The 17,131-nt window shown below is 40.2% G+C and overlaps 1 protein-coding gene across 1 annotated transcript in view; it reads right to left on the reverse strand.

Annotated features, from left to right (window-relative positions):
* Nucleotides 1-3,738: 3,738 nt before the first annotated feature.
* Nucleotides 3,739-17,131, reverse strand: part of tafa5a (TAFA chemokine like family member 5a) — a gene marked incomplete at its 5' end in the record, with an annotated part of 92,117 nt that continues 78,724 nt past the window's right edge. Inside the window, 2 exons of the mRNA XM_083934727.1 lie at nt 3,739-3,837; nt 13,591-13,718. Coding sequence (XP_083790853.1) covers nt 3,829-3,837; nt 13,591-13,718 — 137 coding nt within the window. The 3' untranslated portion in view covers nt 3,739-3,828. The remainder of the gene's footprint in view (nt 3,838-13,590; nt 13,719-17,131) is intronic.

The following is a 17,131-nucleotide window of genomic DNA, read 5'->3' on the forward strand; positions in this document are numbered from 1 at the left end:
GGTGTTGGATGGAATACTAGCATGTATCACAGACGACAATGTCTGATGCTAAGGGAATAATAAACATCTTAATGAGCTTGGGACTTAATAGAGGTAATGTCATAGGTTTAGTGAAACTTGGCAAAAATTCCCCTTAGTTATAACATCTTAAAGTGGGGGCATGCCTAGCTAACTGCTCAGCTGTAACTGCTGTCCAAACAGGTGTTTGATCCCAATGTTCCCTTTCTCATTGCCTCCTAGTGAGCACATTGAGATCACAGTGGCACTGAATGGTAAAGGGGCTGCAGGTAAAAGGAAAGATGGAAAGAACACAGCTGTAGGAATCTAAAGAGGAATGGAATGCATCCATCCATCTGTTATCTGGAAACGCTTATCCCAGTTGGGGTCGCAGGAGGCTGGAGCTCAGCTGACACAGGGCGAGAGGCAGGGTACACCCTAGGCAGGTGGCCAGACTATCAAAGGGCTGATATATAGAGACAGACAACCATTCATGCTCACATTTACACCTACGGGCAATTTAGAATCACCAATTAACCTCACCTTTGGACTGTGGGAGGAAGCAAAAGAATCCGGAGAAAACCCACAATGACACGGGAGAAAATGTGGACTCCACATAGAAGGACTTGCTGTGAGGTGACAGTGCTTACCACTACACCACTGTGCTGTGTCTACCATGGTAATTTTCTTATATTCCCTCCATGTTCCTCACACCCACACTGTGGCAAATGGTTCCCCATAAATCTCACACACAAATCTCATCTCAGGGAAATGCAGGCCTTCTATTAAAAAGAGGAACGAATGTCAGATGAATATGAGATGAATTTGCCCCATGAATAAAATTCACAGGCCCTAGGTGATTATTACCTCTGGTTTATCAGGAAACGACCATATTACTCTATTTTATATCTTATAACAGCGAGGAAATATTTTACAATTTTGTGCCAGAGGAATGCAGAGTTGAGGGAAATGTGCTGCAGAGTCTGTCTGGCTGTAGAACACATGGACAAACTGTGAATACAGTGGGGTGTGGCTATACAAACAGGACCAGAAAGAGAATTAGACTTTTCAAGTGAGACCGATAACTGCTGCAAGTGTCATAGTAACAGAAGGGGACGGAATCCATCTGTGCTAATGCCCAATTTGTGCAGACTACTCTTGTTATGGAGTGAGCAGGCAATCCACTCAATACATATTGATATGTACCAAGCAGCATTAATTCGAGTACATGGAAAACATTAAACATTTGATTTCAGGGGCGCTAGCTTCCCATCTCCGGGCAAAGCTGAAATGCTTTGATGTATAAATAAACATGCATTTGTGCTGCCTTTCATATACATTTTGCATGTGCATTCAAGTAAAGGTGCACACAGCCACAATTGTTGGAGCTAAGGGAAAACAATTATATACGGAGTCACTCTCCGACTGGGAGTTAAAGCAAATGCACCCGAACACATGGTCGCGGCTTGACATTTCCTCTCTGCGTGAACTCTTGCTGACTCCCTTCGAAATGTCACAGTGCTGTGACCCACGGTGAACGTGTGAATGGGCACGCATGAGGTAAAATTGATCTGCTTTTCCTCTCCAAACTCTTTACTAAGGCTCTGATGGATGTGAATAATGCAGAATCTTAAGGAGTATGCGGTTGATTAATTGATTGGGTGATTCTGTACATTCAAAATGTCAGCTAAAGGAGTAAAGTCTTTTATGCTACTGCTTTTTGCATCAACTTTTTTTTTTTTTTTTGTTTAACAGTCATTACTGACTTTCCATTAAATCTGAAATGCATGTGTTTGCAGTGTATAATGAGAATTAGAGTGTGAACAATAAAGATAGCTGCATTTTTTCAATGCGATTACAATTATAAAAAAAATACCCTATCAGTCGCTCCCACCCCAACCCTCCCCACTTGTCTCCTTAAGTCCAAATCTTCAACGATTATCCACTGAAACATTATTCCAATCAAGAATTTCAGATGGAGTAGATGCAATATAGCTCAACATATATAAAGTATTTCTGATTCTGATTCTAAATGAAAAATAATTTGCACAGAGGGAAAATATATTAAGAAATAATGACTGTTATCATATTAATTACTTAAATAACAATAATAGTAGCACAAGAGAAGCAACTACTACGCTATTAAATGCTGAGCCTTGTGCAGCTGAGAGCGCTTCCGTTTGGATCGGAGGATGCAAGCTGCACAATAGCCCACCCGATGAATATTCATAAGTGAACTTGTAGGTTAGGAATGATCCACAGGTTAATAAGGGATAGGAAATCGCTCATTACATGCTGTGAAGTCGGATAATGCCCCGAAGCAGACGCTGAGATCAAAATACATGAACATGTATGCAGGGGGGCCTCCAGACACTAGGCCCCATTCCACATTAAGAGAGAGTTCAAAGATATCTGGGGTGTTGTGTCATTATCAACCCTTTCATATTGCATTTCTTCAGAACATCAAAGCTAACACAGTTCACTATCTACATTCTACAATATGATCAGAACTTTAATGCTCAAGAGGGAACATTAGGACAGATTTAACAGCTTACCTGAAAGGAATAACAAAGGCTGTTAATTTGTTTTAGATACAAACAACTTAAAATGTCCACCCCACCCCATGTCTCGCAATACACTTATGTATAGATTATATCTGTTCATGCAATGTGAGCTATTGTATTGCAAGCCACTGCATGATGATTGACGGCTATATGGCATTGTTGTCCTTTATACAGCACATTAAAGCACACAGCAACATAAAATGTTTAAATCCAATCTTAGATAGCCTTAGCCCTTAGTAAATAGACAATAATCTCCTATAGGATGCACTGTGCGGGGATCTGAGTTCACAGCATGCATTCCACCCTGTGTCTATTTATAGTTTAAATCTACTGAAGACTTGCTGTCTGGTCCGAAAAGCAGCCGGATCAGATTTTTTTTTTATTCTGGAAAGCAAACCATGGTATTGGCCATAAATGCTGACAATATTGACCGAGAGGGGAGCCTGGTTTTTGAGACTCTATGAGACCAGGCATTTTTATGACTTTGGCCTCATCCCTTTTATTGCCCTGTACGTTAAATTTACTACATGGCTACTCTCGGTTTCCCAATCACATGCATTAATATCTGTCTGGCGCCTTTTTTATTTCAGTGCAGAGACGTCTTCCAAGGCAATACAAAGCATGGCAAAAAACAAGCTGAGAATGAACCGATGGGTTTTACTGGTATTGCTGCACACATGGATTTTCTGTGGTTAAACACACACTGGGGACCTGGCGAGCTTACGGAAAAATGAGTAAGCCAAATAAAAACATCAAACAAGCAGACGGTTGTTAAAATTGATTCTGGATTTATATATTTGCTTAAGTCTGTGCTTCCTGTTTTTTTGCATGTTCTACACAATCTGGAGGATGGTGTGTTTGTTAGTTTCAATAAACCAAAGAAATAAATAACAAATAACAGATATACCTCAATTGCCAACTCTATCAGCCCTAGCACATGAGGAAAATTGATTCTGGAAAATTGTAATGAAAAAATATGGTATGACTAATCCCCCTTACCTCACTATAAGAACTTCAGTCACAAATCAAGGGGGAAGGAGCTGTCTGTTGTACCTTGCTGCCTCCATGAGGCCCTGTGTGTTCTGTAGCTGCTTATGTTGCTTCCTGCCTTTGCGGGACCAGGGTTTGGGTAGAGTTGTTGTGATGTTGGTGGTGGTGGTGGTGCCGGAGGTGGTATGGTGCTGTTGGCAGATGGTTTTTGGCTGTCTGTCAAGGGGTCATCAGTGCTCTCCATAGTGCAAGAGTGTTGAGAGGGACTCTTGTCGCGTCATAGAGCCTGGGGGGAAAGAGAGGGAGAGGGGGGCGGTATGGTTATCAAGCTTATAATGAGGATGCAGTGTTTTATTTTAGATATTTTTTTTTCCAGATTTAGACACAGTCACAGCACCACCGCCATTAGCAATTTGTCTCACTAAGGTGTCCTGACAATGTGCCGGTTTGGCTTTGTACAAACCCAAATGAGCTGATCTGTGCTTATGTGCTTAAAGGAAACGGTTCCGTTCATATTAAATATAGAAGCGTGGGTATAAAACATTGTATGATTATGCAGTATTATACAGTACAGTAGCCCAAAAGGAAACAAAATAACAAAGATGCCTTGTGTTTTAAATGACCATTGAATTCTTAAGCAAATAAAACGTGAAATAAAATAGCAATAAAATGAATCATTAAAGCGTTCATACTTCATTATTTTGAAATAATTAGTAATTTTCCATAACTACTGAACTATTTAAGTTACCTTTCCATCTATAATGTTTGGAAGCCACACCAACAGTTTCCTCCACTCTGAATAACACTAAAATATCTAACTATTGGATGGATTGACATGACATTTGGTACAAACATATATGCTTCACAGATCATGATCCCCTGACTCTTCCTTTAGCTCTGATCAGGTAGAAACATGTATTTGTCTAATACAATGACCAATATCTACAAAATCTCCCTCAGCCTCAACTGTACTTTAGCTAATTAGCAAATACTAGCATCCTAACATGCTAAACTAATATGATCAACATGATAAACTTTGTACTTGCTAATACAAGTTAGCATTTTTAAAGTGAGCATGTTAGCATTCTGATCAGAGCATAGCTATTCAATAGAAACAATGTATTATTAAAATTGGGGGGGGTTTGAATTTTTTAGCTAACAATTGTTACATGACGTCACATTATGGAATGATACAAATATTTAAAAAAGCATTGGGTTATCTGAGGAAAAACGTGTAATATTGTCACAAAGCTGAGAACAGTGCTGTTTTCTTACGGACAGATAAACAATATTTCTTTCACATTGAACATTGAACTTTTTTGTTTCAATTACTTCCTACTTCATGAAATCAATTACCTCTTTGGCCACATGGGAATTGCTTAAATTCCGTAACTGGCAGAGTATTACACTTAGGGGTGCTTTTGTTGGCTAGCAGAGGCTTTGGGTTTGAGCAACACTGCTCACTTAGCAGATCAATCCCACAAGCTCTTAGGCTGTTAATAAGAACGTAAAAAAGGCAGACTTTCTTGTTTTTATTGTCTATCCTTCTCTCTTGCAAACAGTCCAAATATATCTCACAGCTTTCCAAAATGGAGGATTTGTTTTTTTTTTCTCCACGCCAAGAGATTTTGTGCTGACTTGGCTCCCTCTAGAAAGAAGCTGGCAGTCACAGCTAATGGTTAGCAGTAACATAGTCCCCTTCTTCTTTCCCCCTCTTCTCTGTTGGCCTGTCTGGGGTGGCCAAGCAGCTGTCTTCTTAGTAGTGATTCTGTTCAACCCACTGTTGGATGTGACTGGAGGGCCCAGAGGGATCAATTACCAAGGACGGTACTGACCCACAACCACAGAGGGGGCGTGGTGATGGTGGGACTTTGGGGGGATCCCATCAGGCCCAGCCTGAACCGGATCCACAGAGAGAGGAAGAAACAGAAAGGAAGAGATGGGAAAGAGGGGGGGGGGGGGGGGGGGGGGGGGGGGCCTGAGCACTTGTTTACAAACCCACAATCGAAATAGCTTTTTCATACTCTGCCGAACACATGCTGTCACTGGCAGATGTATAAATGCGTAAACACTCTGGGAGCTTACAGGGAGACATGGACTGGCCTGGGGATTGTCATGTGTAAACTGTACCCTTTGGAGAAATATTCTGTTTGAGAGAGGGTGAAAACAGCATTCATCTTCATGCATATAGTTACACACATGGCACCTCCAGAGTGTATATAGCATGCAAGAGCTCAGAGTTTCAAATTTTATGTTCATGCTCAAACATTTTCCCTTATTCCTTTATTCCCTCTCTCCTCTCCAAAAAGGTCTTGATTACAGTAATCACATTCATTCTCTCAGGAGGTACGGCTCCTGACATTTGTCTTCTTTCAGAGCCCTCCATCTTGTCACGTTCATGGTCGCTTTTTTATTGACACACATTCCCCTCTCTACTTCCGGTCTGTCCCCTATATGTTACCCTCTTAAATCCACACACACACACACACATACACACACTCACACTCACACACACACACGCACACACACACACACACACACACACACACACACACGTTCCTAGTACACTTCTGCTTACAAGCCTGACTCAGAAATTGGAAGTTCTGATTACAAGTGAACGCAGCATAATCCGTTAGTGACGAGCGCTAACTGGCAAACCAAGTGTCAGCAGCGTCACTAACATGTCGGCATATTTACATTTAGAGAGGGAATGTCGCCACAGACACTCAGATAGGAATACTCGGCAAAGAGGCAAGTAGAAGTGCTTTCATTAGTGGGTCATATGATCAGTCACCATTGTTTTGGTCATAGATAGTACAGCTTTAAAGATTTTTGGTCATTTCAATGTTTCTAATTTCTGGGATTTTGAGTCACTGTTTCTTACAATGTCTGAAAAAAATGGTAATGGATGCTTTGTATACAGCATGGCAGCAGTGAGAAAAAGTATCTTCCCAGTTTTTTCCTGCAGTGGGAGTTTGAGCAATTACAACTTAGTGAGAGAAAAGCTGCTTATACTGCTTTTTAACAAGAGCCACTGCTTGATGCACACCAGCTGACTGATATAATGTTTTACGTCTGACTGGCCCAAATCTTTCTCTGTCTTTCACTCACACTGCTCTTTTCTTCCCTCACACTGCCTTTCTGTCTCCTTTCTTTAAATTGTTCGTCTTATCGGGCTGTCACAAAAGCCTCCAGATAACCCGAGGTGATTCCGTTTTCTCCTCTAATGGCGCACTCACTCTGCCTCTTTCTCGCTGAGCTCCCTGCGTCGGCACATGTGGAGAGAGATAGCTCCTTGCGCCTGTTTCATCTGCCAGTTTAAAATGGTGGAGGGCACAATGCAGAGCATCCTCCTCTCTGGAGAGAGACGGCGGTAAGCCTTTCACTGGGAGAAGGAGGTATAGGAGATGACTGCTGTGACTACATATCGCTTTGCCAAAAGAGAGTGCTTTAGAAAGGCAGCAAAGGCAGCGATTGACAGTGGTAACTGTGATAAAATGTAAATTCAAATAGTTTAGTGTCATTGAGGGAGGAAAGTATATTGGGAGTGAGGAGTTAACCCATGGTTGTTGCTTAGGTGCATTGGTTGCAAGTGTTTCTCTATCTGGCAATTTATTGCAGATGATTTTTCCAGGGAACATGGCATATTGTGTCGTCAGGAAGCTGTGACTTTCACCCGAAACACTAACAACAACTTTAGATAAGAGCACAGTGCTTTGTTCGCACTACAAATGATTTTGCAGCTTTGGCATAGAAAACTGAAGATAGATGTCATATAAATATGTTCTCAAGTGTTATAAACATCTGATTCGTAAGGAATTTTACATTAATTCAGCAAGACCTTCCTGATCTCTTAGTTTTAAGTTTTTTATTTGACCTTTATTTAACCAGGAAGTCCCATTTAAAATCTATTTTACGAGGGAGTCCAGGCCAAGGTAGCAGCAAAACAAAATAAAGTATGTACAACACCTACATGATATACAAATGAACAACAGAACAGAATGATAGCTATTAAAGCCCAATGGCCTCAAGAAAAACAATGACATTCCTCCCTAACTGCATTCTTTATGATACTCTTAAAATCATAAATAGATATGAATGCTTTTAGTTTTATTCCATGACCATGACCATAAAGAAAACACTGTTTTGCTGTTAGTTACTTTCATAGCTTTCAATTCCAATGTGCCATGCTAGAATGGAATACACCTGAAAATGATACTTATGCCACTGGAAATTTATTTATTTATTTTTTAATCAATAGGTACTCAGTCTCACACAAGAGTACCGCTTGCTTCTCCCCTGTAGCCCATTAAACTCTGTGAGTTGTTTAAAAATGTCTGCATTTCCAGCTGACTTGATTTATAATGTAAACTTTGTATAAGGTTCTGAAATATGCACAATGTGACTTTACAGTAGAACTAACATTAAAAGACTGAGCTAGTTAGCCCTGCTAATACAGATGTTGCATAATTTGAAAGATTACAATACAAGAATGTACCTCCAGATCTTATTGACATTTTTATATTAATGACATGAATATTTTCCTTCACCAAGGGCCCAGCAGTGTGCAGTTGATCACTGTTACAGCGATCACAAGCGGTTTCCACTGTACTTGGACAGGCAACACAGAAGTATTTCAATGCAAGTACAATGCTTTATTTTTACAACAGAAAATGTGTCTAATTATAGTTGCCATGCTATGATTGAACAATTGCTTTTCAGGCGAAAGGTTTAGTCAACTACCAGAACACTTGAACATTTGTTATGTTTTTTGACAGATCCCTCCAGCCAGTATTTCTGTAAGTGATTATTTATCATTTTTATGCCCATATGGGCTGCCATAAAGCATGCTTTTTGGCAGACATCAGCTTTTATGTAGTCGGGTAAAACAAGAAAATAAAATAAAGTGGTTACTGATGTACATGCAATTGAGTGTCCCTGCACATTTTATTGTTGCATTAATACAGTTAAGTGAACCTACAGAGCTCATTTATGATCTTAGAACTTGATATGGTTCATCTGAGGAATTCCATTTTCTGTTAGGTCAATTGTTTAGAGGAGAAACTTGTCACTGTACTGGCGAGACTCTTGATGCTGTAATAAATTATGTGCCATGGCTTCACAAGTGCACCTCTGTTTGATATGTGTCCTTTTCAGCGGTCGTTGTGCGCCACTGATAAAAGTTACCTCGCTCAACACGTCACTGTCAACAATAAGCAATGTACATATCAATCTTGATATGTTTTTTTCTGGAGCCAGCCCTAAAAAAAAAAAAAAATCCATAATGTGTTTTTATTGACAGGAACAACATGTACTCTGTAAAGTAGGGTCAGACTAAGATGAATGCACGGAGAGCGGGACAAGAGAGGAGAGAGAAACTAGAGACAGGGAGGGATTAAATGTGATAGACTGAGAAGGAGTCAAGCATAGGTAAAACAAGTATGTAAGGAAGTTATTTTTGAACAGAAGCACATCAAATGGTGGCCACTGAGAGGGTGAGATGAGGGAGGTTGAGGAAAACCACGCAGACTACATCCTATGTGGCTCATACCAAGCCGTGCTGCAGACGAAATGTGGAGATGAGGTCAGCGGTGTCACCCTGAACAACAATCTCCCTCTGTTTGACAAGGAAAACACAAACTCTCAAACATTTGACCAATACACGCAAACCGCCTCCTGACATTTGTCCAAAATAGCCCTTTACGGGGCTATGGGGCTGAGTCAGATTGACTTGGCTTAGTCAAATGCCCCGAGGGACATGTCTGTTTGTCTGCATTGATGTTTTCGCACAAACACCTGACAGACAGGTCAGACATACTCACTGGACTGTGGACAGTCAGCAGTCACCCTACGGCGATATTGGGGCGGCTGCAGTTTGGGTTTAACCTTGAAAAGCCTTAGGGAAGGGGCCATTTGTTCAAACTTAACCAGAGGGAGGCTGAGGAGTAAATTGTTTGTTTTGTTTTTGCCCATCATTCTCCCTTGGGTCAGTAGATAACAAGAGGTTTATGTAATCTTTGTTTTGGGGGAATCAGCCTTAACCTTTAATGCATTTCAGGCATTTTTAGGCTGCATGCATGGTTGTGAATTCCTGAGTTTGGCCCAGATTAAAGGGAGCGGTCATTAGGCCATTTAATCCATCCCATAATGGAGATTTTTAGAGAAAATTTCGACAATGACCCCCAAGTCTGCTTGTTGCCAGTTGTTAGAATTCTTGACAGTGAAGGCTGCTTACACACACACACACACATGCGCGCACACACACACACACACACACACACACACACACACACACACACACACACACACACACACACACAGACAGGCACACGGACAGGCACAGATGATTGCACATAGCTGTCCAGCCATTTGACTAGCTGTCACCAAGCTTAAAGTAGCCAATGAAGCAAGCAAGGAATACCTGTCACGTCTCACATATTGTCAGCGTAAGCCGATGAGAGGTACATTGACTGACGTTCTAAGCGGGATTTGAAATGTGCATGTAGGCCAAAGTGTACATGGCAGGAAAGCAGAGACACATATCCGTAACTTTGAATTTGCACACAGTAAGAGCATGTTAACATACATATAAGAATGCACATGCATTGCCTCTATTAGTACAGTGACCACCTCATTTGCATACTCAGCCCTGTCCAACATGGACACACACACATATATATATATATATATATATATATACAGTATATACCTGTCAAATATAACAAATGGATCCAGCTATATGTTACCTATGAGTGTGTGTGGGGGCTATCTGCCTGCCCAGATAACAAATTACATTGTAGGTGGAACATGTCACGGCTGTCACCTCAGTCTCAGCAACCAGGTATGTTCAGGTTGGTGTCAAGCCGTTGAGAGACTCACAACACAGTAAGAGCACAGAGGCAGCAGCTGACTGATAACGAACCATATCATCTGGGTTCAGCATTCAATGTGTGCATCTGCTACACATTTGTGTCTATGTATGTGTTTGCCTCTCAAAAGGAGGGCATAAACAAGTTAGTCAGCTGATGACTAAATCATGACAGATGCATTAATGAAGCCCCAACGGTCCTCAGTGGTCACCCATTGACATTTACAGATAGGGCAGATGTGCTGTGTGTGTGTGTGTGTGTGTTGTGTAACATGTTTCTCAGCTGAGACTTCTCTAATTGCTGGAGTATAGATTGGGCATACAGGCGTGCTTACACTGTTTACGGCTCTTATAAAGCAGTGGGAGTATGGTAGGGCAGTGTGTGTGTCTGTTTGTGGGGGGTGAAGTAGAGAGGAGGAAACTTCAAGAGCTGAAAATAGGGTTTGAAGGACAAACTTGAATGAATGGGCGCCATCTATGCAAATACAAGTGGTGGCTCTCCATCTGCTGCCGTCATTAACATTAGGAACGTCCCTAATTTGAGCTAATTGCTGGTGACAAGGAAATAAACAAACGGCGTAGAGTTTGTAGAGATAAGCTGAAGACGGGAGATAAACAGGGAGGGATTGTGAAGTGACAAAAGGGATTGTGAAGTGAATGTTCAACTGGTTTTCTTGCTGTTATCATTGTACTCGTGGCTGACAGTGTGCAAGCTGTTACAAAGTGAAGTGATATGGCAACAGTTGGTGATGGGGCTCAAAGATTCAGTCAAAAAGAAGTAGCAATGATGGTATAATTTTCTTGTATTGCTCAAGAATCTAGCTGCACTAGCCAGGACGAATGTTCTGAATGATGGTGTAATGTAAAAAGAGAACTTTAGCTTCTTGTAGCTCAATGTTTTGGTTTATCAGCCACACATTTCCAGTGAAAAAAACTTTTAAACACACATATGCTGCCAGCCGAGCACCAGACAGCAGATAGACAAAGTTAGGAGCTATTTGGTGATCATCGCAAAAACATTTATCGATCAATTTTGAGGCCAAAACAGACTTAAAAGAGGAGTGAATGGACATCGGGTGGCCAAAGACATGCTTACACGCTAACACACTTCCGCATCAACATAAAAGGTATAACAAGGGATGTCGGCATAGCAATATTTAGATTTTGCTAGCATTAGCTAACATTAGCCACCACAAGCTATTGGTCATTCAATTCATTACACTCATTAGTGATTGGAATTACGGATCTTTGATGGGGGCCGGATCTCATGGCTCGGTTCCTTTTCATGAGCCGCCAAAAAGAGTGTTTCGTTCTTTTTTAATACTTCTTACGGGGGTTACTATTTATCTGCAAAAATGTATCAGGCATTGTGCACTTGTGCCTGCCTGTCACACATGTTGATAAAAGTGTCAATAAAAGCATCTTTGGTGTGCTTTCAGTGTAACAGCTGTTTGCTCGTCCTGGCGCTCGTGTCTGCTGCTGTCACTGTCACAGCCACAGCAGGAGGCAGAAATGCCACAAAGTGCTTGCGCAAGCGTGAACCCAGCACTGTGGCTCTTGACTGGATCAATCTATGAATCGATTTTGGGCTAAATGATAAATAGAACGGCTGTCAAGTACGACTTCATTTCAATTAATAAATGAAGGGGACAATGTACAATATTGGACATTTCAATTAATTAAAAAAGAATTGCACAAAATTTATAATATCTGTCCCTTTGCCAGATGTTACTAGCTAGTTTCTAAAACAAAATGCTAAAAAACATTACACATATTATCTATAGGTGAATACAATAAATTGAAATTACAGAAATAGACGGAGGAGAGGAGGGTGGGGTCTGTTTTCTGTGTGTAAATGGAGTTTGAGACTGCAGCAATGCAAGGTACAGTATAGACAGACCATTACTGCGGTGGCGTCTCCCTCCAGTATGCACGATTGAATGGGAGCTGTCATAAGTGTATCTTTTCTACAACCTTCACCTCAAAAAGAGTACTTGTGATTACTTACGTCCATCACTGATTAACTCAGCAACTTGATGCTATTCATTGTGAGATTGACAAGTGTTAACCAAAACACCCTCTGTTAATATTCTTGATCCACCTCTGGCAAACATCTGAACGCTCAGGGAATCGTTGTAGAGTGTACGGCCTCAGACCAGGGTGCTCTTCATGAGGTAAAGGTTTGTGTAGTCGCATTCAGTATTTTCCCCACTGCTGTTGGAGCAGCCTAAAATTGCACAGGTTCTTCCCGACTTCCTAGACATTGTTTTTTAAAAGTAATGCTCCGTAAAAAGTACAGGTAAAAGTAGAAAAGGTACACTTCTAATGACAGCTCCAATTCAAGCGCCCGCATACTGGAGGGAGAAGCCACCACAGTAATGGCAGCGCTGCTAGATGGCAAAACACACAAACAGCTCGCCAGATTCGTCCATACAGTTTGTGTGGTAGTGGTGCTTACATATAATGCATGATTGGTTGTCATCGATGGGGGTTAAAGTGTTTTGTACCAAAGAACTGCTCAAAAGAACCGTTTTGTTTGCAAACGTCACATCACCAACACTCAAGGGTTGGAGTAACAAAACCCATTAGTGTATTGAATTGAGTAAGTTGCCTTTTATTGCTTATAATTTAACTTTTTTCTGTGAAAGAAAACTGTGTTTCTTTCATCTTTCAAAAAATGGGGCATAATCTCACTTTACATTGTTTGAACAAAATAGAGATTAAATAAATTTATGTTATTAAAGCAACATTTTGCAATCTGTGATTACACACTGTCATGTCAGGCAATTTGAGAATGAAAATGTTTTAAACCGAATACATCTGTCATAAAAATCACCACAAACTCAGTAGCAAAACCAGCACAGTAAAAAGGCTTTTATACTGAATGCCTCAATGAGAGCTTTTTATGAGGGCCAATACTCAAAAGTGTTTTTATTATCCTGAACAATGATTCGGTTTGTGAAAATGTCCCCTAAAGAGTATTGTTTGGCAAGAAAAATGGGTTAATCATTGTTAGAAATACAGAAAATGTGTCCTTAGTTTGTGATTTACATTCCAATTGAGTTTCTATGCAAATGCTTAATTTTCAGCACTTGGTAATGTTGTTCTCAGTGCTACTGGTTTATGAGTGGTTTGTGTAACATGGGGTGCTAAAAGAGAGCATGAACTCACCGTGGTGGTTTTGACTCGGCCTCCGGGCTGTGTACAAGTCCAGCCAGATTTATTGACTAACAGGTCACAGCCTTCGTCCTCCAAACATGGCACCATCTCACACCACTGCTTTTTCCGAACAATACCAGCTGCAGAGAACACAGAAAAAGAGAAAAAGGTTGGTTAGAGAGGTGAGAAAAATAGCAGGAATGAACAGATGAAGTGAAATGATAGCAGAGGTAGATGCTGAGATGTAACGATTTAAAATAGAAGGAGTGGGTTGAGGAATGACAGACTACAACAGATATGGCCAGAGATCTAACAAGATGGAAAATGATGGAAAACAGGAGATTTAAAAAAATACCGAAATACATGCAAATGGATTGAAAAAGGGGTGGATTGGTTGAGAGATGAGAAATACAGGTGGATGTGAAGCAATAAGTAAAAAGACAATGGAGAGATATGGGATGATTGAGAGATGAGGGGAAGATGGAAATAATTAGACAGATGGAGCAAGCTGTGATCAGTCAGGTAAATAAAATCAAACATCAAAAATGATATTTAGAAGGTTTAACTACATTTAACAAAGGAATTAAATATGTTGTAGCTTCTACAACAAGGGACAAAAAGGACTTTCATATACAGTTTTAGAAATCTGTGAAAGATTTTGTCATAACATTTTGTAATCTAAACTCTGTTGAGTAGTCACATCGTCTGCTGTAATTCAGGTCTCAGTTTTTCCTCAAACAGCTTTAGGCTTGGGCGTACTGTATTACACTCAAATGTGCTGTAGGCTTTACTTACAGTCTCAAACAGGACGATACTGATATATACGTCTAAAATCTAAGTTCTTTTTCAGTTCAAGGAAAGTAATTTTGTAGCTGCAATGCAATCGTTCAATTCCACACATTTATTTTGGTTTCCTCCAATGTTTGTGTAGGGAGGATGTGCATTGCCATGTGATTCCTACCTTACACACCTTCTTTTCACCTAACAGCAAGGCGATCCTTGGCCTACCGAAAAGGTACCAGTTGGTACCACCATACCAGTTGTATGTGTGATTCACGGCCAAGCTAAATGCATGCAAGCATGTAGGCATCAGTAAGCTTACGATTCTGCCGGGTATGAGACCAAATCATCATTTTGTTGCTCTCAACACTGTATCTGACATAAGTTATCAAACATAACAACATGAGGCCATGCAGACAACTACATTATCTTATTTTAGTTTTCCACATTAACGAGAAAAACCTAGACGGACCACCAAATATTTTTTTAAACTCTGATTAAATGATTTAGTGTATTTTATCCTTTAGGAAAAAGGTATATGGTGGTTTAGTGCTTTGCTAAAGTGAACATTGATCAGTATTTATATAAGTGTATAGGAGTGGATTCCTTATTATGAGTGGATTCCTTATTTTTTTCCCTGCCCAGATTTTAACTTACATCTCAGAACAGTCCTAGTGAAAACACCTAGCTTCTAGAGCAACTATTTCCAGGGGGTACTCCCCAACCAGAGCAATTGCCAGGGTGTCTATGGAACAAATCAATACCCACATATGTGTTTAAGAGAAGAAGTTGAAATAGAAAGCTAAAAGCAAGGGTTACAAGGTTTAAACACCCAGTTTCTGCCTCTTCATGTGGTATTTATAGTACTGTTAACTCAATCAACATCGACAATTGAATGATGACTTGCATAAAAAAAAATTACAGTAACAATTTCCACTTTTATAAATAGCACATAATAACAGTAACAACAGCCAGAAAGAAGGCACAACTCTAAATATACAATAAATCATGTTGCCTCTTTAAAAACATTAAAAGGTACCATGTGGATATTTTATTATTTAGCATTTTGTTGAGTTGATGAAAATTAAGGGTGTTGGGGGGAAAAGTGAAAGTACATTTAAGGGTCATTATGTATAAAGGGAAATGAGGCGCTTTTGTGATATGAGAAACCCTCTCAAGATAAGGTGTGTAATCACAGCCAGTCTCGGTTGACTCATCTTGACAAATCATGAAAATGCATTAAAATCAAAGTTTTAAAAATAAAAAGTAAGCACCACATGACCACCTGAATAGGTAAATCACAAAGACAGAAAAGTAAAACTAGATTACCTGAGATGGAAGGAGAGACAATGAAGACAAAGCACGGCCCAAGCATATCCAGATAACATTCTTGACCATTACAGAAAATGTGCAAGATAATGGAGGACAGATACATACGTGCATGTTCATATTCATATGCATTTATGGATGGAAAATGTATTCTTTAATGGATAACAGTGAAACCCAGAATGAATTATAGGGCATACATTCATCATATTATCTTTGCCATGAAGTTCATAACAGGCTGGCTCTGGTATAAAGCATATGGGAATTGTGCTTGGTTCCATATCTATAAATTTGCTCTAAGGGCACCTTCAATAGCTGTCATATAAGATCATCAGTGAGCAATGTACCCAAAGCTAATGTATGTTCACCAGAAACAATATCTGTATATCAATCAATCCATGAAATATGTATACCTTCTCAAGCATTACATGGCTAAATAATAAGAGCACTATGAACACTGTCAGCCCAGTGAAGAGTGAGCTGGAAATTGACCAATGTTAGGCATTATTATTGTTGAGTGCATTTTGCTGACAGGCTACTTGAGGTTGAATTGCTACTGTAGTTTCCCTTAAGGCGAGCCACACAAAAACAATTTAAAACGTGTGACTTGAATATTCTCACTACAGGGCCCCATGAACCCAATTCCCCTGCCAGTTCCAGATAGACAGAAAGATTTCAAAATGTATTGCTATGGATGCCATACAGTCTACTCATCAAGTGGTTGGCTGTCCATTTCTGGATATCCAGAAAGTCTAAGCAGTTGACTGTCCCGAATATCAGCCCCCAAGTGGGCTTTACGGTGTGTTTTACGTCCCTATGAAGTTTGCATCCCTAACTGCTTCGGTATGCTTGAAAAAATGAAGCACAACGCCTGAAACACTCTCTCATTGCACCTTTCTAACAATGAAATTGGAGAGCTGCTGTGACAATCTTTCCTAAGACAAATGAGAAAGTAGGAAAGAGTTGAGTTTCTCTTTTTTTTTTTCCTCACACAACTACTTCCCTCACTTTTCATGTATATAACTGATTCCAACAACATGAACACTTTCAAGAAAAGATTGTCCAAAAGTGTGCGCTTATCCACATTTGAACAATTGTACTGGGCCTCACCCCTCTCTGTAATGGCCAGCTTTTCACTCAAGAGTGGCCATTTGAAACAACTATAAAAACATTGACCTTCAGATATGGTTAGACAACACTTGTTACAAACGACTTTGTTAAAAGCATACTCTGGCCTTAATACCTTTCTCTGACTAGCTTTTTCCAAAAAGGTGGTCCTCAAGAATGCGTTCTACCCTCCTCTACTTCTCTCCATACACGTTGATGTGGTGTATTGTAAAACTAGTGATGTCTCCCTCATTATGTATGCTGATGATATTATCCTGAATCCCAGTGGGGTTGCAAACAGAACTCCTGCTTGCAAGACATTGTAAGCCTTCCTATATCC

This window comes from Echiichthys vipera (assembly GCF_963691815.1).
Source record: "Echiichthys vipera genome assembly, chromosome: 20".
NCBI lineage: Eukaryota > Metazoa > Chordata > Actinopteri > Perciformes > Trachinidae > Echiichthys > Echiichthys vipera.